Source organism: Ictidomys tridecemlineatus, chromosome 15 (genome assembly GCF_052094955.1).
Source record: "Ictidomys tridecemlineatus isolate mIctTri1 chromosome 15, mIctTri1.hap1, whole genome shotgun sequence".
Classification (NCBI taxonomy): Eukaryota; Metazoa; Chordata; class Mammalia; order Rodentia; family Sciuridae; genus Ictidomys; species Ictidomys tridecemlineatus.
The window spans coordinates 2,138,210-2,162,472 of NC_135491.1; the positions used below are offsets into that span (position 1 = coordinate 2,138,210).

Consider the following 24,263-nt stretch of genomic DNA (forward strand, 5'->3'; position numbering starts at 1 on the left):
CAACCAGTCAGAGCCAACATGCTGGTGCCCGCCTGTCCTGCCATCCGGGCACCCAGGAAGCGAGGCCAAGGCCAGCCAGCTGTCCCTGATGGAGGCTGTTTATTATTGGTTCTTGTTGCCGCCGGTGGAATCAGAGACACGGACGCAGGCAGGCTCACGCGAAACCAGAATTCCTTCCGGAGAGCAAATCCGTACAGAAGGTTGATGGGGGGTGGGGGGTGAAGGACCAGGAGAGGAGGGGCCCGGGAATGGGGAGTTGGGGACACACAGGGACAGAGGGGCCCTGTCCGGATCTGCTAAGCCACCCCAACCAGCTCCCATCCCTCCCCCACCCCACGCAGAGTTTGATCAATAAATAAAATAATAAATTAATCAATAAATAAAATAGAAACGGCTCCCCATCCCTTTTCCCCCTAGAACCCACCCCCCGCTGGGTATGGCCCGGGAGCCCCATCCCTACAGGGCCAGGCCGGTCTTGTGTCCCCCCTCCCAACATACTCCTTGGGCCTTATTTACAGATTCACAGTTGGGGGGCAGGGAAGGGGGGTGGAGGGGGCTCCCCTCCTTCCCCGGCCCCCTGGGGTCAGGGCAAAGGGGTCCCATTGGTGGCCAGGAGCTTCTTGTCCTTGGGGGGGCCTCGGCGGGGAGAGCCACTCAGCTCGGGGTCTGGGCGGCTGGGTGGGGGCTGCAGGCTTCGGGGTGGGGCACCGGCAGGCCGGGTCTGGGCCCCATTCTTCTCGTCTGTGAGGGAGGAAGAGGTTTTGTGGGGTTCCAGGGCTGCTGGACCAGGGCTGACGTTCCCAACAGCTGGTCTCAGCAGCCCCAAGATCCTGCTGGGGCAGAATCCTATTCTCCATCTGTGGGACTTCAAGCTCCTGATGTGGCTGCCAAGGGGACGCATCCTGGCTTTCCTAGGTGGGGAAGCACCCGGCAGCCCCTGTGGCTTTGGAAATGGCCCAGTTAGTCCCAGTGAGGCCTGGGCCCCTTCAGCTTCAAGGGACTCTCAGGGGCAGCTGCTGGGGCAACACAGGTCAGAGTCACCCTCACCTCTGGCTAGTTCCATGGGCATGGGGCCGGGGGGCCACTGCAAGTTGCTTGGGGGTCCCAGGCCCTCCTGGTTGGGCGTCCTGACTCATGCCACCCCGTGTGGGACTTGGCCTTCCCAGATGGAGGCTACTTGCTCTGGGGACTGCAGTGCAGATGCTGATGGCAGGGTGGTAGTCTAGCCATTTCCATGGGGGACTGAAACATTATTTGAGGTCCCTGATGGAGACCAGGTTCCTCTAATACATGCTGATGGCTGGGGACAGGAAGCGGGGGGTACCTCATTGCCATAGCAAACCCATGAAGCTCTGCTTCCAGGGCACCCTATTTTCTTTACAAGAAAGGTGGGCCCTCTTGGGACCCCTGGTGGCTGAGGCCACCTTTCCTTGGCAACGGGACCAATGGGCCTAATTTTCCCTCTGGTCCCCCCCTAGCACCCACAAGGAGAACAGGATTTCTGACTGGGCATTGTGTGTGTGAATGTGTGGTGCAGGGGACTGAACACAGGGGTGCTTTACCACTGAGCTAGTCTCCAGCCCACCCCACCCACCTTTTTTTTTAGAGCATCTTACTAAATTGTTTAGAGCCTTGATAAGGTGCTGAAGCTAGCCTCAAACTTGAAATCCTCCTGCCTCAGCCTCCCGAGTTGCTGGGATTACAGGCATACACCACCATGCCCAACTTCCAGCCTTTTTGAAAATTCTCTATTTTGAGACAGGGTTTTGTTAAGTTGCAAAAGGTCTTGCTGAGTTGCCCAGGCTGGCCTGGAACTTGAGATCCTCCTGCCCTAGCCTCCAGAGTAGCTAAGGATTGCTGGTGTGCACCAGCGTGGCATGATTGACATTTAGGGCTTAGATAACCCTGTGCTGCGAGGCAGCTTCCCTGATCTCTGCCTACAGGACACCACTAGTGTTCCCTGCCCCCAAATTGAGAGAACTAAAAATGCCTGCAGACACTGCCAGATATCCTCCCGGGGCGCTGTTCAAGGCTTGGCCCCCAACGATGTCCACATCCTAATGTCAGAACCTGACTGTGCTACCCCATGGGGCAGAAGAGACTGAGCTGGATTAAGGTGAAGCACCTCGGGTGGGGAAATCATCTTGGAATCTCTGGGGAGATGCAACTTGGCCACATGAGTCCTTAAAAGAACCTTTTCCAGTTAATGTCAGGGTCAGCCTAGTGTCATGGGCTCTGAATACACAGGAAGGGGCCATGGGCAGAGCAGCATAGGCAGGCTCTAAGGGGTGCAGAAGGCAAGCGTACGCTGTACCTAGAGCCTCAGAAGGCATGGTGGCCCTTGTACACCCCAACATCAGCTCAGTGAATGCCATGTGTTAACAGTGCTTATTAACCCAGGGGCAAGACACCCCGTCAAGAGTCTCAGGTCCCAGAGCAAAGACCTGACCCTGGGACCCAGCATTCTCCAGGGACAAGGCCACATGGCTCCTGCCCCATTGCTGGGTCTCCTTTGCCTATTTCCATTCATGGGGCAGGGGACAGAGGCTGAGAAGGAGCAGAGAGACCTGTGAGGCGCCTGCTGCCAGACTTCCCCAGGGCAAGCGACTGTCCCCTGGTGGCCATGGTGTGCCTGGCACCTGCACTTGCTGTCTCGTGGGACCCCTGTCCAGGAGAGGCCATAGTGCCTCAGGAGTGGGACCTGCTTTCCTGAGCGGGAGCTCCCGTCCTCACCAGTACCACGGTAGGCACACCTGTGTGAACGGTGTGTCCCCCAGATTTGTCTGCTGAAGTCCCAACCCCAAAGTGATGGTATAGGGAAATGGCTTTTGGGAGATGACCAGGTCATGGGGGCGGAGACTATGTGAATGGGGTTGGTGCCCTTGTGAGAGACCTGGGCAGCTCCTCTGCTCCTTCCCTCAAGTGAGGACTGAGGGTGCGCCATCGACGAGCCAGGGATGGACGCCAGCCAGGCCCTGAGTGTGTTAGTGCCTTCCTCTTGGACTTTCAGCCTCCAGACTGGGGACAACGCATTTCTGCTGTTTCAGAGTCACCCATGGTATTTTCTTATCGCGGCTCAAAGGGAGTAAGACGTTTTGGCAACAAATCCTGCAGAGGGAGGCCTGGCCTCTGCTCCGCCCCCTGATTGCTACAGACCACTAGACCCTAGCAACAGGGCCAGCTGAGGCCTGAATCCTCGAATGCCAGTGACATCTGAGTCCTGCAAAGAGGACCATCAATTTGTCCCAGTTTCCAACTAAAAGTCTTGCATCCCAGAACCTCCCATCAGTGCCAGGGAAACCAGGATGACGGGCCTTGCTCATCCTGCGGAGCAGAGGTCCAGAACCTCTGTGCCAGGATGTTCCACTGCCCCCAGCTGCATGGCTACTCCGGGAGGCCAGCATTCAGATGCCGGGGGTCCCTTCTCTGGCTTCGGCCTTCGGGAACCTGCTCAGAAGGCAAGGCCTCAACACATGGAGGGCCAAGAAGCCCAACAGGTGGGCTGGCTTCCTCACCCTGAGGCCCTGTCTGCCTCCACCCACGGGCCCTGCCACCCACCTGCCAGGGCCTGCACAGAGGGCTGGTCGTGAGTGCTCAGCAGCTGCGCCTGGATGGTCTCCACCACGCGCTTGAATCGTCGGCTGGGACCTGGGGGCAGGCGACAGGAAGCACTGACTTGGGAGGGTAGGGAAGCCCTCCTGGCTGCAAAGCCCAGCCTCTCCACCAAGCAAAGACTCCTCTAAGCCTCAGCTTCCCCACTCTGTGGGGACAGCATAGAACCAGGTTTGCAAATGGGTCTCTACCTTGCTATTTAAAGAACTGTTCAAACTAAGACACCCTCAACTTAAAATAACAACAGGTGTGGGCTTCTATTTAAATAGAAGCTGTTGCTTATTTGTTTCTAGTTGAGGCCTTGAAGAGCCAGACACATGAGAAAAATGAGTGGGAGAAAAAATAAATTAAAATGAAGAAAGTTCTGCCTATTAGTCTTAGGGGGAGGGGAAAAAAAAGGGCTCTAATTCTGTCCAGTGTCGGGGCACCCAGGGTTCCCCTGCAGCCTGCTTTAGAAACCTCTGGAGCTCTCTCTCTCTCTCCTGGTGTGCAGTTAAGATCAGCGATGAGGAGAGCAAACAGAGATGGCCCTTGTTATCCAAGCTCCCACAGCGAGGATCAGGAACAAGCCGAGCTGGAGCAAGGCCTTCCTGTGGTTTCCATCTCTTGACCCATTCTTGATTGGCCATGGCTGCAGCCAGGCTCAGCAGGGAGACTGCTGCCATTGGCTGTGATGTCAGCGCTGCTTCGGGACTGATCTTTAAGGGCAGCATGCTAGTCTTCCTCTCATCTAGGATCTTAAAGTCCCAGGAAGAGCTCTGCTGGGGACCATGAGGTCAGGAGGCCAAGGTTGAGCCCCAGCTCTGCCCAGCTTATTGTGTGGCGTGGTCAAGTCCATTTACCTCCCCAGGGCTCAGTTTTCTCTTCTGTAATATAGGTGACTGCCAACACCCCAGAGGCTGCTGGGGAACTTCCATCCAAGGATGCACTCATTATTTACATTGCAAACTCTCCCCAGGGAAGAGAAGGAGCTCAGAGCAGCAACGCCCTCTCCCTCTGGCTGCCCTCCTGGCCCACTCTCCTCTCTAGACGTCTTACACACAGGGAACACAGGGAGCAGTCCTGCTGACTCACTCACCGGAAATGAGAGTGAAGGTGACGGAGTAGATGCCACCGCCACTGCTGCCATCCCGGCGGGGGGAGGGCTCTGGACCCTCAGAGGAGCTGATGTCCACCTGGAAGCGGACGGGCTTCTGGAAGACGGAGGGACCGCCACTGGCCTTGTACTCAGCCCTGAAGCTGGTCTGGGACAGCACACTGTGACTCAGGCTGGGGATCTGAAAGGCAACCCAGGATGGAGTGAGTGTCTACCCTACAACTGTCTGTGCTCCAGGAGAACAAGTCCCATGAGCCACCAGGGGAAGAGCCGCAGGAAAGGCCTTGGGAGGCGCCACTGCTTGCTGGCACCGTGGTTTCTTCTGCCCTAGAACCTAGAGTAATTGTGGTATTCAGCTGATCAGCTGAATCCCAGCTTTATGAAGACTGATATTTATGCCACAGCCCCAGGCTCTAAGACCACGAGAGATCCATGCTCCCTCCCTCCGAAAGTACCACTGATAGCCACCACCCCAGACTCCAAGCACCATCAGCACCCTGAGCAGAGACCTGCACTCTGGCAGGAGACCGCCCCAAAGCCTGGTGGGAAAAGTAGTTCCTCCTGCCATCTCAGGCCTGGTGGCAGGGGATGGCAAACCTCCCTGGCTGCCTGGGAAACTGTCATCTGGGTTTGAACCTACAGGTCTCTGGGCACAAGAACCCTTTCCTGCCTCCCTGTCCCACACTGAGCAAACCTGACTGAAAAAGAACCCCGTGAGCCCAGAAGTCAGGGCAGTCTGGGATGGCCACCAGGCTCTGTGGCTCTGAGAGGCCAGGCTGGATGCAGCCCTCACCGACAGGAAGGCGTGGACAATGTCCGCTTTGATGCTGCTGAGAGGTTTGTCCTTCAGCACAAGGAATATCTGTTCTTCTTTGTCCAAGGAGATGAAGTTCCCGAACCAGGAGCGTTTTGCCAGCCTGCGTGGGGGACAGCAGGAGCAGGGCACAGGGGAATGAAGTCCCCATGCTTCCCTACCCACCCCACTCACTGTGGAGGACCCCCTTGCCCCACTCTCCCCTTCCCAGTCCCACTCACTCTGGAGAGGACTCTGGGGTCAGGCTGGACATCTCCTCAGCGGTGGGGACTGGAAAAGGAAAAGGAGGGAACATGGTCAACACCTGTCCATCCATCACCCTGATGGCCAGCAGCCACCTCCTCCCAGGGGGTTCCAGACTGGAGTGGATACTCATTAGTCTCCCACAGCTAAACCCACACCCAAGCAGTCGGGAGAATTCTCAGATAAGGCCATTGTGGCACCTGGGGCAGTTCGCCAGCCGTGGACTAATGGGAAGGGAGCCAGAGCAAGATGGGCCTGTCCTTCAGGTGAGCTCCTCCTCCAAGGCTGGAAGCTGGCCTCCTCTCTCAACACCTGCACCTCTGCTCAGAATCCCCTTCACCGGCTCCCAGAACCTGCGAGGCCAGCCTTCTTCGGGAGATCCCTGGGGACCAGCCCTCCCACGCCTTCCCCACTTTGGGACTCAGCAGGCGGCGCCCCCAGCCCTAGAGACCCATACCCTGCATCTTGCGCCGGTGGAAGCGAGGGGAGCCCAGGAAGCTGTTGCGGATGGAATTGAGACGACTCCTCCAGGCTGCTCCCCCGACGCCACCGCCGGGGCTGGGAGGCGGCGTCGTCCCCGGGGTCCCGGTGGGGCTGGCCCGGGGTGTGTGCAGGGGTGAGTGCAAGGGGGTACCCCCAGAAGAGCGCGGGGAGCCTGGGGGCCCGGGAAGGGGCGTGGAGCGGGCACTGGGGGGCGGGGGCTGCTCCCCGGCGCCTCCGCCTCTGGGGCCCCGGGAAGGCAGCGTCTGCGTTTTGGAAGTTGGAGAGCCCCCGCCGCGGGCCTCATCTCCAGCCCCAGGCTCCGGGGAGAAGGAGAAGACCGGACTCTGCGGAGGAGCGGGCCGGTGAGGGCCGCCTGCAACTCCCAGGAGGCGCTGGCGCACCGCCCGCACCCGCCCACCCGCCAGGGGCTTCTAGTCTTGGGAGTTCCCTCCTGGAGGCTGAGGCCCGGCGCAGGGACAGTCTCCACGTGCTCTGGCAAAGCCTGGCACACAGTGAGCCCTGTTAACTTCTTCCAAGTAAATAAATGAACTCTTCAGACACACCCAAAACCCAATCCTAAGGAGGTGGGAATGGCCATGTGACTTCGATGACGCCTGGGCCTCTGTCCCTCCAGGGACTAGGAGGCTGCATCGGATTGTCATCTTTGCTGCTCAAGTTTTGCTACACAGTGATTCACCCCCGACCTCTCTGGATTCCCTGGGGACCTGGCCTTACCCTTGGGCTGCTTAGAGGGCTGGAGGACAGACCCGTGGAGGCTCCACTCACACTGCGGGATCTGTTTCCAGATAGATTAAAAAAAAAAAAGGTTGAGAGGATTTCAAAAGGCTCAGACTTCCTCTCTCCCTCTCACTTCCACAGTCCTTCCAGATGAGGAAAGGGGGCGCAGAGAGGGAGGTGCCTTGACCCAAGCACACGCCACACTTGAGGCTGAGTGGGGTCTAGAACTTGTACTCCCTCCACACCCGGGGACCTAGTGTCCTCCTGGAGAGGGCGGGCGCTCCCACCTCTGGCTGTGCTGGGCCATCTCCAAGGCCCGTCGGGTGGGCACCGGAGAGCCACCACCCCCAGCATCCGTGATGCTCAGAACTTCCATGGACTTGCGCTCCGGCCTTCGCTTCCCGTGCCGGCTCAGCATTGGGGAGTCCACACGCTTTCGTGGCGGGTCTGAGGGTCAAGAGTTTCAGCCCAGTCAGTGGCTGGATGTGCCCAGCGGGACACAGCACTTACATAACTGCCTTGTAAACGCACAGGTGGGGACACGCAGGCTCAGAGCAGAAAAGGGTCTTCCTAAGCGTCCAGCTGTTTAAGCCCAGAAGCCCAGGGCCTGCAGGGGCTTCCTCCCTCGGGAATCCCGGGGTCCCCTCTCACCAACATCGTTGCGGGGAGGCAGGTCTTGGTCCTCACAACTGGGATATCGCTCTTTCCGATCCAACAGCAGGTAATATATCATCTTTTCTTGGTTCTCCCTAAGTCGGAGGAGGGAGGAGGTGAGAAGAGAGCTGAGGTCAGAAATGGGCTCAGAGGCCGCATCCCCTCAACTGCAGTGGCTTTTGGGGCTCAGTCCCAGTCAGCAATTAGGCCTGTGGTGCGGGTTTCTGGGTATCAGTAGGGTTGGTCTGCCACGGTTCAGTGCAAGACAGTTTTGTAAAACTCTAATAACAATAATACCTAACGCCTGGGTTCTTAATAAGTGCTCGTAAGTACTATAGAGGGAAGGCGCTGTCCAGGCCTGTCTCCGCATCTATTTACTTTCCCATCTAATACTTTCCAGGCTGATCTCAGTACTCCCACGCTGGAGCTGTCAAGCACACCCCCTCTCTGGGGTCTTCGTGCGCACGAGGCCCCAGCGCCCCCTGCCGGCGCTGCGGGAACTGCAGCAGCTCGATCCACGCGCGCACCAGGGGCAAAAGGGTCTTACTCCTCGCTGCGCAGCTCGCGGTGCAGCCGCTCGCGGTCCCTGAAGCAGCCCAGTGACGCCATACTCTCCAGGACGTCGGGATCCAGCTCTCCATTGGAAGGTAGGCTCCGCATGGCTACCCTGCGGCCTGGGGCTGGCTCCAGGCACGGGTCTGGCTCGTGTTTCCCGCCCCTGGAGATGGGGAGAGACATTATCAGGAAACCGGTATTCGCGATGGGGCCTTCTTCATCCTAGACGCAGAGTCCTGGGCCTCAGCCTGCTCCTCTCTCAGGATCCCAACGCCCTGGGTCCCCAGCCCCACCTCCCTGACCCAGGCTGAGCCCCAAGCCCCTTCTCCACCTGCGGACTCCTCCCCCAGCTCCCAGAAATCTGAGTCCCTAGTCCTTTGTCATTCAGGAACTGTAGCAGATACCCCACCCTCTCGCCCCCTGTTTTGGCCACTATCCTTTCCTTCCCCAGGGACCCAATTGTCCAGTTGCCCCTTACTCACAGATACCAAGGATGTTTTTGAATCTGCTCCAGCTGTGAGGAGGAATTGCAGAGAAGCAGAAGTGAGGTGGTGTGCACACAGTAGGTGTGCAATTAAAAGTTGATTGAGAAAGACTCCTGACCATGCCCACGCCCGCCAGGGTCAGGATGCCATATATTTCTCCACCTAGTGGCGACTAAGCATCACTTTACGCACCCGAGGCCCTACTACCGCATGCGCAGTGCCATTCCTCTCGCCCCTGCGCGGTCTCGACTGGGCCAGTCAGTGCATGCGCCCTTCCTCTGCCAGGGGCTCCTTGGTCCAACCTTGCACTCCCTCCTCTGCAGTTTCAAGGTGCGGATTTTGTTGGACCTCTGGCTGCGGCTCAGGTAGCGACCCGCCCCCCATCACCCCAAGGATTAATGGCAGATCCATGAACCCCTTTCTGTGACTCCTCTAGGGATGCTGTCTCCACCCTCCACCGCGCACCTCTGCAGGTCCCCGCAACTCACGCTAAGCCTTTTTTCCGGCTCCACCTCGATCATCCCCCTCAGGAGGCTCTGGCAGTCTGGAGGGATGAAGTGGGGCATGTGGAAGACGCCCCGTTTCACCTTCTCCAGAAGCTGGCGGAGGTTATCGTCATCAAAGGGCAGAGCCCCCTGCGCGAGACATAACAGAACCCTTTAGGCAGAGCTCAGGATTTGTGCGGGTCTCAGCGCTCGAGGGGCATCCGCGTTTCACCTCCACCTCGAGCACAGGTCTGCTTTGCAGACGGGGAAACTGAGGCCCAGAGAAGCTTGGCGGTTGGCCCCAGGCCGGCGGATGCACTGTGCTCAACAGTAGAGCGGGCCCTCACAAGGGGCAGTCAGGCACCAGCGCTCAAGAGGCTGGAATGCAGTTTGGGGGCCATTCCTTGAATGCAGGTTTCTCCCCTTCATTAGTTCGTTCATTCATTTATTCATGGCAAGGGGAACGTGTGTGTCCAGCCAGGGTCCCTCAGTGAACAAAATGAGCCCCTGCCCTGCTAGAGGTCACACTGCAGACCAGAGCAGTGAGCAACAGCCATCCTGTGACGATAGTGAGTGTGGCTTCTCGCGGAAGGAGCCCCTGAAGCCGAGACCAGGGTGAGACTGAGCCCCAGATCCAGTAGCCAGTGTCCTCGGGGAGGGGGACGACCCCTTCTGTGACGATGATAAACACCGTCATTCAAGAGGTGAGGCAGGAGTCCTGCCCAGCCCTGTGGGGGGGTGCGGCTCTGCTGACTCCCGGAGTTTGGATTTCTGATCTCCAGAACTGCTGGAAGGTACCCTACACCTATTTTTGTGGTGATCTGTTACAGCAGCCCTAGGACACCAAAAGAGAAAGGAAGAACGTGTGCCCAGGAAGGCATGCATAAGGACCACAGGTGACAAGAGTGACCGAGGAGAGGCAGGGCTGGCACCGCAGGGGTAGGTGGCAGTGGGTAACAGGGGCCTCACAGACAGGCAGTTCATAGCAGCCAGTGTGGTTGCTGGTGCCCACCTTTGCATATTTGTGTTGCTGCTGACAGCTGTGTGACCTTGGGAGGTAGCACCACTTCTCTGGAAACAGCAGTGGGCAGTGACATTATCCGCCTCAGGGACGGCGTCAGATGAGCTGCTCAGTACAGCGCAGGGCTCACAGTGGGGCTTCCACACCCACGGGCTGTTGTTACACATCCAACAACTGCGCCCTGCGTATCCCCACTCCTGGCCAATTCACTAGAGATGGCACAGAGGACAAGACCACATCCTTCCTGCATGCAGCTCTGGCTGGGACAGTGGCAGGTGCCACACACACACGCCCAGGTACCAAGCAGCAGTGGCTGAGTGAGCAGCAGTTGCATTTGGAGGGAGACAGACAGTGAACAAATGGACCTGTGGAGTGAGACAGGTGGGGACGCAGGTGCGGAGCAGGGTAGGGATCTGAGGCACAGCAGGGCCGGCTGTGGTGTCAAAGACAAGAAGCAAGCACTCGCTGGAGAAGATTGTGAACCCGAGGGCTTTCCTATGTGTCCCAAGTGCTCGGCTGCCCCAGTACTGGAATCTGTGGACGGAGAGCTCAGGGTGTGTGCAGGCAGGAGAGGGAGCCCTGGATGCCACCCTTGGGGTCAAGAAGCCTGGGTTTGGCCCCGGAGCCTAATGCCTAGTATGGAGCCTCAGTTTCGTCCTCTCTGTGACAAGGCCGTGATGATCCTGCCAGGAGGGGCTGGGGCTGTAGCTCAGTGGTTAAGAGCTTGCCTCATGTATGTCAGGGCCTGGGTTCGATTCTCAGCACCACATAACTAAAGAAACAAATACATCAAAACAAAACAACAAAGAAACAGTGACCACACAGCTGACCCTCACGGCTCTGCTGCAGGAAGCCACCCTGAAGGTGGCTCCGTGAGCGGGGACCAGGCTCCGACGGGAAGACGTTCCTGTCAGCCCCTCCCTTAGCTTGCCTTTGTGTGTTTCTGTTCCCAGACACCTTTGATACATACTGTGTCACTGACACTGAGCTCATGGCCATGGACACTGTCACACCTGCAGGAAGCTCCTCCGACCCAGGCGTCCCCTGAGAGGCTCACTGCAGGCTCCCTGTGCTCGGGGATCCTAGCATGGTGCTCGGGGGCCACGTTAAACAGGGAAGTCAACAAAAGCCACAAAACGCAAAGAGATTGTGGGACGGACTGTGTACAGGGTAAGAGCCAAAACAGGTCCCGGGTCAGCCTTGCCTGGGCTCCTGCAGCCGGGTGGGGGCTGGGCCACTCAGATCTCTGCTCTGTGCATGTCCAGAGGGCCACCGTTAGAAGTCCTCAGGGGCTGATTTGGGGTTACAGCTAAGCTCTGAGAGGTGCATTTGCATTATGCAACCTGTGCTTCCACGACGGTGGCAAACCATGGTCATTCATGATCACTGAGCGCCACCCCGGGCTCAGGGTGCAGCACTGGACTGAAACCCTCTCGATGCAGGTACAGGATGATTCCCACTGTGTGGCTGGGAGAGGAAAGTGCTTGCCCAAGGGAAGGGAGCAGAGTTGAACTTGGCCTCTCACCACTGGCTGTAGAAGGCGGAACGCGTGGGTGCACTTAGGTGGCCGCCCGGGGGCCTCTGCTTTTCCCCCACAGGGCTCTGAGCCCCAGGAAGGCAGTGCCTGACTGGCCTCACTCCCCGTGGTGCTGGCCACAAAGCCTAGTGGTTAAGAGACCAGAGGTTGATCCCAGGCCTGCCACTGATCAGCTGTGTGCCCTGTGCCGGCCACTTCCCCTCTCTGGACTGCTGAGCGGAATGTTCCTGCACAGAGCAGCTCACTTATTGATGCATGCTGCATACGTCAGGGTTCACATGTACCAGCCCTGGGGTTGCAAAGATCAGCCGACAAAACAACAAATCGTACAAAGAATAAAGGCCTGACATGGGCCCCGACCTTGGGAGCTTCTGAGAGAGAAAGGAAGGGGGACATGGATGAAGGCATTGTGCAGGAAACACAGTGACACTGACAGTTGCCAGAAAAAAGACACTGCTGACTGCAGGGGCTGTGACATCACGGGGGTGCAGAGGCCAAGGGAAACTCTTGGGAGAAGTGGCCATGGAGCTGAGGGCTTGAAAAGTCTACATGTTTACTAGGTGAGCAGCAGAGCCAGCAGGGACAGAAGTGGCCTGGGCAGAGGGAAGAGCGGTGCAAAGCCCTGTGTTAGGAGCCCCTGGCAGCCCACAGCCCCATGACACCAGTTATTACAACACTGCAGTGCCCGGGACCCAGCCAGGGACAGCCCTGTCCCAAGCCCTCCAGCTGCTCCTGGGTGCCTCCTCCCCTCTGGGGACTTCCCTCAACCCTCCACAGTCCCGTGACTGGAAGGCCAGCTCGGGCACAGAGGGCTGCTCCAGGACCTGGTCTGTTGGTTGGCGCACACCTTCCCACCACCCCCAGAGGCAAGGATGGATGTGAGGTTCTCAGCCCCCCCCCCCCCCCGCCGGGCAGAAGCAGCGAGGGACACTTACCACGAGCAGTGCGAACAGGATGACGCCACAGCTCCACATGTCCGCCCTGCGGCCGTCGTACTTCTCCCCCTGGAAGGAGAAGGGCTGAGCTTGGTCCCCTCCCCGCTGCCCCTGCTCCCCCGCCCCCACCCCTACCCCTCACTCACCTTGATCACCTCCGGACATGCATAATGGGGGGACCTGAGAGCGAGAGCAGAGTGAGCCTCGGGTGGCCCCAGCCCCTCCCCAGGGACCCAGGAGCCACCCCACTCACCCGCAGCTGGTCTCCAGGAGGCTGTCCCCCACCTGCAGGGACGCCATGCCGAAGTCCGCGATGCGGATGTTGTTCTTCTCGTCCAGCAGCAGGTTCTCTGGCTTCAGGTCCCTGTGGCTGAGAAAGGCAGGTGGAGCTGAGCCTCGCTGCCTCCCAGGAAGCCCAGGCCCCACTCACTAGCTCCAAATGGGACACTTCTGGCACCTTTTTAGGACAATCACAACATTCCCCAAAGTCTAAAGCTGCCCCATGCACCCAACTGGCCTGCTGGTCAGTACCTCACTGGCCAACCTGACCTCATCTAGGCCTGCACACTCCCACCTCCCCAGGGACATTTTGCAGGTGATCCCAGACGTGGTATCACTCTATGCACACTCATTTAAGCAGGTGCAAAGGGAGATATTTTGAGGTTAAGTAGGGTGAAAATTGAGCTGCTTCTCCACAATGTCAAAATATATCCCACTGAATAAAGAAGAACCTTCCATCCCAAGCTGGTCATCCCTCCCTCAGGACCCTCCCAATCCTGGGCGACTCCTTAAGGCTTAAGGTCAGTGTCTGGGAGTGGAGAGGGGGCTGTAGGACCGCAGTTCCTATTTGGAAAAGTCCAGGACCAGGTCAGGCTGAGTGTTCGGCGAACACCGCCCCCTAGAGGCCAGAGTCCTGGATGTCAGGGTCGACAGTGTTGGGTTAGCAAGGAGGGGCTTATTAAAACCATCAGCTCTACCCCAAGTGTGAGCCCCTCCACCCTGATGTCCGCTCCACCTCCAGAACATCCCAAGGGGATGGAGTGCAAATCAAGGAGGCTGGAAGGTGAGGGTTTCCTCTCTGCACTTTAGGTAATCATAAAAATGCTGTGTAGTTAATTTTTTTTTTTTTAAGAGAGAACGAGAGAGAGAATTTTTAATATTTATTTTTTGGTTTTCGGCGGACACAACACCTTTGTTGGTATGCGGTGCTGAGGATTGAACCCGGGCCGCACGCATGCCAGGCGAGCGCGCTACTGCTTGAGCCACATCCCCAGCCCTGTAGTTAATATCTTGTTTTGGGGACTGGAGACAATTCAGTGAGGAAAAGATGATTTCCTCCTGTGGACGTTCATATGCCAAAAAATGAACTCCACCCCTTACTTCACACCATTTACCAGACATAAATGAAGGGCTGAACCTAGAGCCGGGCATGGTGGCCCATGCCTGTGATCCCAGCAGCTTGGGGGCTGAGACAGGAGGACCACAAGTTCAAGGCCAGCCTCAGCAACATAAGAGAGGCCCTAAGCAACTCAGGGAGACCCTGTCTCAAAATAAATACATACATAAGTAAAAAGGGCTAGAGCTGAAATTCAGTGGTTAAGGACCCTTGGGTTCAATCCGTGTTACAAAAAAAAAAAAAATTAAAAAGAAGAAAAGGAAAGGGAAAAAAGTTGAACCTACAACTTCTAGAAGAAAGTACAGGTGGAAATCTGAGTGGTCTTCAGAGAAAGGTTTCTAAAACTGTACAGAAAAAAAAAACTGTAAAAGAAAAAATTAATCAACGAATCAAAATTTTAAAATGTTGTTGCGGGGGTGGGGGTGGTGGGTGGCACATGTGTACTCTCAGCAGCTCAGGAGGCTGAGGCTGAGAGTACACATGTGGATCTTGAGGATCACAAGTTCAAGGCCAGCCTCAGCAACTTATCAAGGCCCTAAATAACTCAGTGAGACCCTGTCTCTAAATAAAAAATTGAAAGACTGGGCATGTAGCTCAGTGGTAAAGTGCTCCTGAGTTCAATTCCTAGTACTAAAAAAAAAAAAAAAAAGTTATTTCTTGAGTTATCTCTTCTTCCTAGAGTAAAAAATTGTTACAATTCCCTTAAAAGGACTGGGGTTGTGGCTCAGCAGTAGAGCACTCGCCTAGCATGTGCAAGGCTCTGAGTTCGATCCTCAGCACCACATAAGAACAAATGATCAAAGTAAAGGTATTGTGTACAACTAAAAAAAAAAAAAAAAAAAATATATATATATATATATATATATAAAAAATTTCCCTAATAAAAATAAAGGTCCATCAACTATTTTTTAAAAATGTATATGTATGTATGTGTGTATATATATATATATTCTAGTTGCAGACTGACATAAGAACTTTATTTTATTTATTTATTTATGTGGTGCTGAGAATCGAACCCTGTGCCTCACACATGGTAGGCAACCCCTCCACCACTGAGCCACAACCCCAGCCCTTAAAAAAATATTTTTACAAAAGACTAAACATTTTTTTTTGCGGGGGTACCAGGGGATTGAACTCAGGGCACTCCACCACTGAGCCACATCACCAGCCCTACTTTATATTTTATTTAGAGACAGGGTCTCATTGAGTTGCTTAGTGCCTCACTTTTTTGCTGAGGGTGGCTTTGAACTTGTGATCCTCCTGTCTCAGCCTCAGAGCCACTGGGATTTCAGCCTATGCCACCGGGCCCAGCCAAGACTGAACATATTTTTAAAATAGCTAAAATATGGGCAAAGAATCTGAACAGACATATCTCCAAGGAAGATACACGGGGAGGATGGGCACAGAAGAGACGGTGGACTGAATCAGACACTACTTTCCTACATTCATATATGAATACACAACCAGTGTTACTCCACATCACCTACAACCACAAGAGTGGGAAGTAATGCTCCATGTATGGGTAATATGTCAAAGTACATTCTACAGTCATGTATAACAAAAAAACAAAAAATTAATAAAAAAGAAGATATACAAATGGCCAGTAAGCATGCAATAAGATGCCAACATGAGAAATCACCATGAAGCTTGAAAGCAAAACCACGATGAGCAACACTTCATGTCCACTAGGAGGGCGATGAGCGAAGGACAGAAACAGCAGGTGCCGGTCAGTAAGTGCAGGGCTGGGGCCCACTGTGCCGGTCAGTAAGTGCAGGGCTGGGGCCCACTGTGCCGGTCAGTAAGTGCAGGGCTGGGGCCCACTGTGCCGGTCAGTAAGTGCAGGGCTGGGGCCCACTGTGCCGGTCAGTAAGTGCAGGGCTGGGGCCCACTGTGCCGGTCAGTAAGTGCACGGCTGGGGCCCACTGTGCCGGTCAGTAAGTGCACGGCTGGGGCCCACTGTGCCGGTCAGTAAGTGCACGGCTGGGGCCCACTGTGCCGGTCAGTAAGTGCACGGCTGGGGCCCACTGTGCCGGTCAGTAAGTGCACGGCTGGGGCCCACTGTGCCGGTCAGTAAGTGCAGGGCTGGGGCCCACTGTGCTGGTCAGTGAGTGCAGGGCTGGGCCCACTGTGCTGGTCAATATGTGCAGGGCTGGGGCCCACTGTGCTGGTCAGTAAGTGCAGGGCTGGGGCCCACTGTGCTGGTCAGTAAGTGCAGGGCTCGGGCCCACTGTGCTGGTCAGTAAGTGCAGGGCTCAGGCCCACTGTGCTGGTCAATATGTGCAGGTCTGGGGCCCACTGTGCTGGTCAGTAAGTGCAGGGCTCAGGCCCACTGTGCTGGTCAGTAAGTGCAGGACTCGGGCCCACTGTGCTGGTCAGTAAGTGCAGGGCTGGGGCCTACTGTGCTGGTCAGTAAGTCCAGGGCTGGGGCCCATTGTGCTAGTCAGTATGTGCAGGGCTGGGGCCCACTGTGCTGGTCAGTATGTGCAGGGCTGGGGCCCACTGTGCTGGTCAGTAAGTCCAGGGCTGGGGCCCATTGTGCTGGTCAATATTGCAGGGCTGGGGCCCGCTGTGCTGGTCAGTAAGTCCAGGGCTGGGGCCCACTGTGCTGGTCATTATGTGCAGGGCTGGGGCCCGCTGTGCTGGTCAGTATGTGCAGGGCTTGGGCCCACTGTGGAAGGCAGCCTGACAGTCCCTCTCAAGACCAGAGTCACCATATCATCCAGCAGTTCTCCTAGGAATGTACCCAGGAGAACCAAAGCACAGGCATATGCAGGAGCTTAGACATGAGTGTTCTGATACCGTCAAGAAGGGGAAAACCCGAAAGGCCTGCTAATGGATGAATGGAGAAAGAAAGATGACCCATCCATCCCACGGAATATTACTTGCTCACAGAAAGGAACAAATGACATGCTATAACATGGACCATCTTAAGCCAGACACCTGAAGCCTAAGCTGTGTAATTCTATTTATAGGAAAAGTTCAGAAGAGTGAAGCCATTGAGACAAACGCAGGGGACTGGGTGCTGGTGGCAACAGTGGGGAGTGACTAATTAGTGGGTCTGGGGTGATGTCCATATTGTAAAGTCACACAGCAGTGATGCATGGCACTGCAAATGCATTAAAATTACTGAACTGGGGCTGTGGCTCAGTGGTGAAGCACTTGCCTAGCATGCGTGAGGCACTGGGTTCGATTCTCTGCACCAAATACACATAAATAAAATAAAGGTCCGTCAACAACTAAAGAAATATTTTTAAAAAAATCTACTGAACTGTAAACTTAAATAAAGGTGAACCTTATGGTTTGTGAGTTGTGTCTTAAGAACATACAAAAGGGAAGAGACGTCTTCCTGGGCTGACCACACTGGCTTCTACACCACCTCCTATGTGGCCCCAGGGCAGCCCTTCCAGGCCCCTCCAGGGCAGCCTCCCCCCACACTGCCCCTCACCAGATGGAGTAGCTATGGCAAAAATCCAGTGCCGACACGATCTGGCGGAAGAACTTCCGCGCCTCCTTCGGTGTCAGTCTCCCTTTCTTGACCAGGTAGTCAAACAGCTCTCCTCCAGAGACGTGCTCCAGAACCAGGTACCTGAGGGTACAGAGTGGGCAGAGGGCTGGAAGGGGCATGTGGAGGACCCAAGGGCCTGGGCTCCCTCTTCCATTGGCCCCTGAAAATCAGAGAGCCCCAATTCCCATGAGTCCCTGGAATGAAAACACTCCAATTCCCACGAGTCTCTGGGACAAATAAGTCCAATTTCCACTAGTCTCTAGGAAACCCAAACAATTTCCACTAGCCCTGGGCAGCAGTGGCTCCCATGTCCACTTCAGGAAGAGCTACACTTTGACTCCTAGGTGTTTCGGGAGATAAGGCAGCTCCATTGGCACCTGAGGTCAGAGGCCCCTAGGAAATCAATGCCCTACTACCCTTAGACCCTGGAGAGTCACCCCTCTAACTCCCAGAAGCCTCTGAGATGAAGAGACCCAAATTCTCATTCACTCCTGGGCAGCAGCGATTGCAGTGTGCACCACTGGTAGACAGACTACCACTCCCATGAGGCTGTGAGGTTAAAAACTGCCAACTCCCACGTGTCTCTGCCATGTAGAGTGCCAGTTCCCATCAGCCACCTGGAGTCTCAAGACTTCAAATCCCATCAGGCTCTGAGAGGTTACAGCTCTAATTCCCATCACCTCCTGGGAAGCAAAAGCTCAATACAGCCAGGACAGCCAAGATTCTAGGGTGGAGCCCAAACTCCCTGGGCCCTCCTCCAATGCTGCCAGTGGAGTGGGAGTGGTAACTCCACCTGCTGAGACAATGGGCCTCCCATCTCCACACCTGAGGAGGCGTGAGAACTACAATTCCCATGAGCATTGGGGGCCAGGGTAGCATCCTGACTGGGGAATCCAGTCCAAGCATCCGATGGATATTGAAGTCACTGCATCCAGGGGACTGGGTGGTAGGGGCAGGAGATCTGTCCCTTCTACTGCTGCCCAGTCCAGCTGTCCTTTGGGCCACCAGATTCTAGACAAAGAGGTCCATTCTCTGGAGCCAGGACAGCTGGATCCTGCCCCATCCTTTCCAGGGGGCAGCTTTGAGATACTGACTCAGAACTCCTAAGCAGGCCCATTTTGGAGTGTCCAGCCATGGCACCTGGACTGAGGGAAGGGAGCGGGGTCTTCCATGCTCCAGAGCGTGTGCGAGTTTGGGACGCTCCTCTGGGCTTGGCTTTACTGCCTTAGCCAACAAGGGACTCTGCCTTGGTGAGGAGCTCTGGCTTCAGCACCCAAATGCCCAAGAGAGAATATTCTCTGTAGTGCAGCAGCATGAGGGGCTGGGGCTGGGGAGCAGTGGGAGGCTCAGCTCCACCCCGTCACGTCACTCAGGTCCATGGCCATGCCACCATGAACGCGCCCCACTTTGTCTGACCTCAGAAGCCCAGGGGTAGCCTGGCTTGTGCTTGGAAGCAGAGCAACTCGGCCTGCTGTCCTTTTGCCAGGGCCAGGCCCCTCACAAGTCATCAGGAGTGCCAAGGGCTGGCAGGTGTACCCTGGGGCAGTCTCCTTGCAGCAAGGCAGGGGCTGGGCCTGAGGCATCCAGTCTAAGAGCCCAAGTTTTCCCAGGCTCCTCTAGGCCCTCTCTGGAGGTCTCACCCTGGCAACTTGGGGAGGGAGAAGGGGGCTGGGTGTCTATAAATACCTACAAATATTTCTTGTTCTCGTAGACGTCGTGGAGCTTGAGGACATGAGGGTGCTCGATGAGCTTCAGGATGGCGATCTCCCGTTCCACCTAAGGGCCAGGATGCAGAAAGCAAGGTCAGCATGGCCTCCCAACCTGTCCCAGCCCACAGGATGCCCCACCACACACCTTCATCAGCACTGACTCCGACAGCTTCTCCCGGTTCACAATCTTGATGGCAACCTTCTGGCCGGTGATGCAGTGGACCCCGAGTTTAACCAGCCCTGGGGGAGCAGGTCAGAAGTGTGGGGTGCTCTCTGCAGCCCTCTCCCTCCAGTTCCTAGGCCCCTTCTCCACTCTGTTTCCTCCTCCTTCCCTGCAGGTTGTTTAGCAGCAGCCTGAACTGCCCTGACCTGAACTCCCACAGGCTCACAGCTGCCATCCCCACAAAGCACAAGCCCTCCCGCTCCATGGGCCCAATTCAGTTCTGACTGTCCACTCATCCACTCCCTGTCCCCTCCACCTGACTGTCCCCTCCACCAGCCTCCCCTGGGCTCCCGCCCCAATCCTGTCCTTCAGGCACGCCTGCCTATGTTCATCCTTACATCTTCTCTTTCTCCACTGTTTCCGTCATTCTCTTCCCCATGGAACCTCTTTTATTCTTGTGACCCCACGATGCCTTGGGTTCTCTGCCTATCAATCATTTGCAAACCCGACATCTCCCAAAGAATATGATCTCATATTTTCCCTTACCCCAAACATCCCAGACTTTGCATCTCCAAAACCTGATTTCTCAATTCTTTTTCAATCTTGTTTTGATAGCAGCCATAGGTGAAATCACACAAACACCAAGGGTATGTCCGTCCCAGCCCATTCCTCTTCCCAGATTCCTTAACTCCTGGACCTAAGTTCCCCAAACCACAGAGGCAGTCCCTCCTCCCCCAGACCCAGGGCTCCAGAGCTCACCCTCCTCCCTCAGACCAGGTGTCCAGCTTCCTGACCCCTTCTTCCTCTCCCTCAGGGCTCAGGAATTCAGGTCAGCAAGACCTTCACATTCTTAGAATCAGGATCTGGAGGTTGGACCTTTCCACTTCCTGTCTTAGGCTCTGACCCTAGCTTCACAAGGACCCTGCTCCACTGCCCTGGGACACTGGTGTGGGTACCAATCTCACTCCCATCCATCCAGAAGCAAGGAGGCAGTGGGCAGCAGCCAGTGTTTAGCAACAGCAAAGGCTGATTCCCCTTGCCAGGGCCCCTCCTGGGAGATGCACCTTCTCCGGAGCCCACCTCGCCACCTTTCCCTCCTGTTTCCACACAGAGCAGCATGCCACGGCAGGGGCAGAATGCCTACCCCCCAACGCCTGTCACCCCAACTGGCCGCCTGCTTAGCTCAGGCCCTAGATCAGAGGGCAGTGGGAGGAAAGAGGCTCCGGGGATGGGAGCTCCTCCACCCAGCCTGCGGCTGTACTGCAGCACTGCCTGAGCTCCCAGAACCAGCCAGCCCCACATCCGCACCGCCTCCGTCCCCACTGTGCCCTGGACCCCCTCCAACCTCTGCCCCAGTGGGGCTGGAGCATTTGGGCCCCAACTCTCAAACCTATGAGTCCAGACCCTCTTCCTTCCTCAGACCCAGGAGTCCAGGCCCCTGCCTCCTCTCCTCCAGGCGCCCCCCCCAACTGAGTCCCCACCCCCTCTATCCTGGGGTCCTGCAAGTCTGGCCACCAAGTCCCTTTTCTATGAAGGACCCAAGGGTCTGGACAGCCCTTGCCCTCTTAGTACCCAGGTCCCTCCCGCTGCCCCTACCTGCACCCTGCCGGGGGGCCGCAGGTATCCGCTCTGCTGGACTCACCTGTCTGTCCCTTGCCTAGCGTCTTCTCCAGTCGATAGGGGCCCACATATTGGGCGTGCTGGGGTGGGTGTGGGTGTGGGTGGGGGAGGTGGTAGGCGGGGGAGCCCCCACCGCCCTCCTTGGCCCCGGACGACATGGTGCCCTTGGTTCCGGCCCGGCCGGCCCCCCGGCCGCCCCCCCTGCGGCCGGTCGCCCCGTTCCTCCGGTGGGGGCCGGCGACAGCTCCGTCCCGGCCCCCCCGGCTGCTCCCCACCTCTCCGGGGGTCCCCAGGGGGCTGGGCTGGGCCCCCCGGGTCGGCGGGCCGAGGAGCTGGGGGAGGGGGGGCTGGCCCAGGGGGGGGTCAGGCCCCGGGAGTCAGCATGACCCGGGGGGGCTGCGCGGCCCCCCCTCCCCAGCCGGTCCCTGGCCGCCCCCCCCTTCCTGCGCCTCCCCGCGCCGGGGGGGTCTGAGGTGCGGGCCGGCGGATGCTGCAGGCCGAGGTCCCCCCCGCCCCCCCACGCGCCCTCTCTCCTCCGCCTCCTCCTCCTCTCCGCCTCCCCCCGCCACCTCGTCCTTTCTCTCCGGCACGCTGACATCACCATCCGGGGACTCCGGGCCCTTCCCCAAAGTTAACCCTTTCGGAGGGGGGAGGGGGTGGCGAGGGGCGGGCCTGGGAGCTGGAGGGATGGAGAGGAGGTAGGAAGATGCTGGGAGGGGTGGAGGATGCAGGAAGAGAGAGGATGCCAGAGAAGACAGGGATGCAGGAGGAGCCAGGGATAGGGATACAGGAGGGGAGAAGATGAAGGGAAGGATGGAGAGAGAGAGATGGAGCTCACAGACGGGCAGAGATGGAGGCACACAAAGAAGAGACAGCGGACCACCAAAGGCAGGGGTGAGGCGAGAGAGAGAGATGAAGTGCTGGGCAGGCAGGGGCTGAGACAGAAAAGAGGGACTGGTCAGCAGGAAGGTCATAGAGACAGGGACAGGGGCCAGCAGGGGTGGGGGTGTGATATGGAGAAAAACAGACGTGATGACAAGACAAATGCAGAGAGACAAAAAGAGGGACATGAGTGGGGACTAATAGGGGACATAAAGGGGACACACAGGTGAGGAACCAGTGCTGGGCAAGATGGGGACAAACTGGAGGCAAGAAGAGGGGGAGGCAGAGGCAGAGAAGGGTGCTGACCCAAGACTGGTCTCTGTTCCCCAGGTCCCCCAAGATCACCCACCCTATGCTCCTTGGCTAAGCTGTATCTTCATCAACATTAGGGTCCTACATCTCAGGGTGCTTTTGGATTCTCCTGCTCCTACAGAGAAACTTTCTGAATCCCCTGAGCTCCAATATATATATATATATATATATATATATATATATATATATATATATACACACACATACACATACATACACACACACATACATATACATATATACACATATACATACATATATATATTTTAGATTCCTGTGCACTCTGTGCTGGTCATAGGTCCCAGAACTCATTATACAAGCTCCACTATAATCCATACATCTCCACTGGACACATCCATCCACATATGTTGTTCAATCTGTGGGTAATTCACATACTCCATTAGATTTCCACATAACATAGACTGTTTGAGATACTCAGAGGTGTTGGCACCCTTTTCATCTCCAAGTCCCCTACAGAGTGTGCCATGATCCTTTAGGCTCCTATAAGATGCTCATGTCTATGCAACTACCCTCGTTCCATGAATCTTTACTGAGTGCCAAATCTGAGCCAGGCATGTTCCAATGGTAAGGATATGGCAGGGAATTGGGTCTGCACAAATGCCTGCCCTATGGACCTTCCACAATAATGGGAGAGACAGCTGATTAACAGGGTAAACAAGCAAAATCATCATTAGACATGTCAGACAGTCATGGTCCATGCTGAAGAGGTTACTAATGTGGGAAAGGGGTTAGGTACGTCTGCTGAATGGCACATGATTTTTAGATACAGTGGCCAGGAAGCAAAATGAACTATGCAGACAAATAGGGCAGTCCAGGAAGAGGAAACAGCAAATTCTAAAGTCCTGAGGCAGAAGTGTGCCTGGGTGCTGTAGCAACACTGAAGGGGCCAGTGCAGCCAGAAAAGAATGAGCAAGGCAGAGAGAGGCAAGGGAGGCCAAGAAGCAGATTTACACAGTCTTAGAAGCACAGTGGCCATATATCCTGGGTTATACCTATGTAAACATTAATCGAGCCTCCTTTCTCTCTGAAGTGTCACAACAGAGGGAAAGTTATATGATCACATTCCTTATAGGTCATTTTAAAGCCTGAGGTTTTATAGGCACATGTGTTTTTTCATCTAGACTACCAGAGTATTATTTATTTATTTATTTATTTTAAATATTTATTTATTTTTTTAGTTTTCCGCGGACATAACATCTTTGTTTGTATGTGGTGCTGAGGCTCAAACCCGGGTTGCGCGCATGCCAGGCGAGTGCACTACGGCTTGAGACACATCCCCAGCCCTACCAGAGTATTATTTATGCATTCATATACGCAACATTACGTCACATAATGTGACATGCTCTATGTGTGTCACATTATACTACGGATATGATGCATAGTCACATGTACACAGATGTCTACACCCTAATTCCCAGACCTGTAAATATGTCATGTGACAAAAGTAATGTTGCAGATGTGATTAAGGATCTTGAGCTGGGGAGAGTGTCCTAGTTATCTGGGTGGCCCAATGTCATCACAGGACAAAGGAGGGTCAGAGTCAGACAGGGAGATGAGGAGAAGGCAGCAGAGGTCAGAGTGACATGGCCACAAGCTAAGGGAGAAGGGTGCCTTCTAGAAAATGGAAAAGGCAAGGGAAACAGTCTCCCCAGGAGCCTTCAGAAGGAATCCTGTTGACCCCTTGATTTCAGCCCACTGACACTCACTTTGGACTTCTGCCCTCCAGATCATCAAGATAATAAGTGTGTATTGTTTTAAGACACCAAGCTTTTGGGAGTTTGTTAACAGCAGCAATATAAACTAATATAGTGGAATACTCAAAGCCCAGATCCTATCCACATCACAGAGCTCCCAATACCCACAGTCTTTCCTATCTTTGTTCCAAGTAATCCTTTGCACAACCGAGGCCAACAGGTGTCCGGTATCTCCTAGCTGGTGGCCTCACCTGAAGTTGAGCACACCCTTCTGGATGGGGAGGGCCTTCTATGCAGACCAAG

General features: G+C 55.8%; 1 protein-coding gene across 2 annotated transcripts; it reads right to left on the bottom strand.

Moving 5' to 3' along the window:
• Positions 1 to 82: 82 nt before the first annotated feature.
• On the bottom strand, positions 83 to 21,544 carry Brsk1 (BR serine/threonine kinase 1). Of its 2 annotated transcripts, XM_005341572.4 has the most exons (19): positions 21,074 to 21,544; positions 19,414 to 19,508; positions 19,250 to 19,335; positions 17,500 to 17,640; positions 12,912 to 13,028; positions 12,805 to 12,838; positions 12,659 to 12,727; positions 9,169 to 9,315; positions 8,678 to 8,709; positions 8,188 to 8,358; positions 7,638 to 7,735; positions 7,274 to 7,433; positions 6,984 to 7,044; positions 6,223 to 6,592; positions 5,744 to 5,792; positions 5,502 to 5,625; positions 4,691 to 4,889; positions 3,559 to 3,648; positions 155 to 741 (listed from the first exon to the last, which is right to left on the bottom strand). In XM_005341572.4, exons 1-19 carry the CDS (start codon positions 21,207 to 21,209, stop codon positions 584 to 586), a joined length of 2,337 nt encoding a protein of 778 aa, XP_005341629.4. In that variant the 5' UTR covers positions 21,210 to 21,544; the 3' UTR covers positions 155 to 583. The 2 variants fall into 2 exon arrangements, with proteins under 2 accessions (XP_040135828.1, XP_005341629.4); XM_040279894.2 differs by lacking the exon at positions 21,074 to 21,544 and having other exon boundaries at positions 83 to 741; positions 19,246 to 19,335.
• Between the last annotated feature and the right edge of the window lie 2,719 nt (positions 21,545 to 24,263).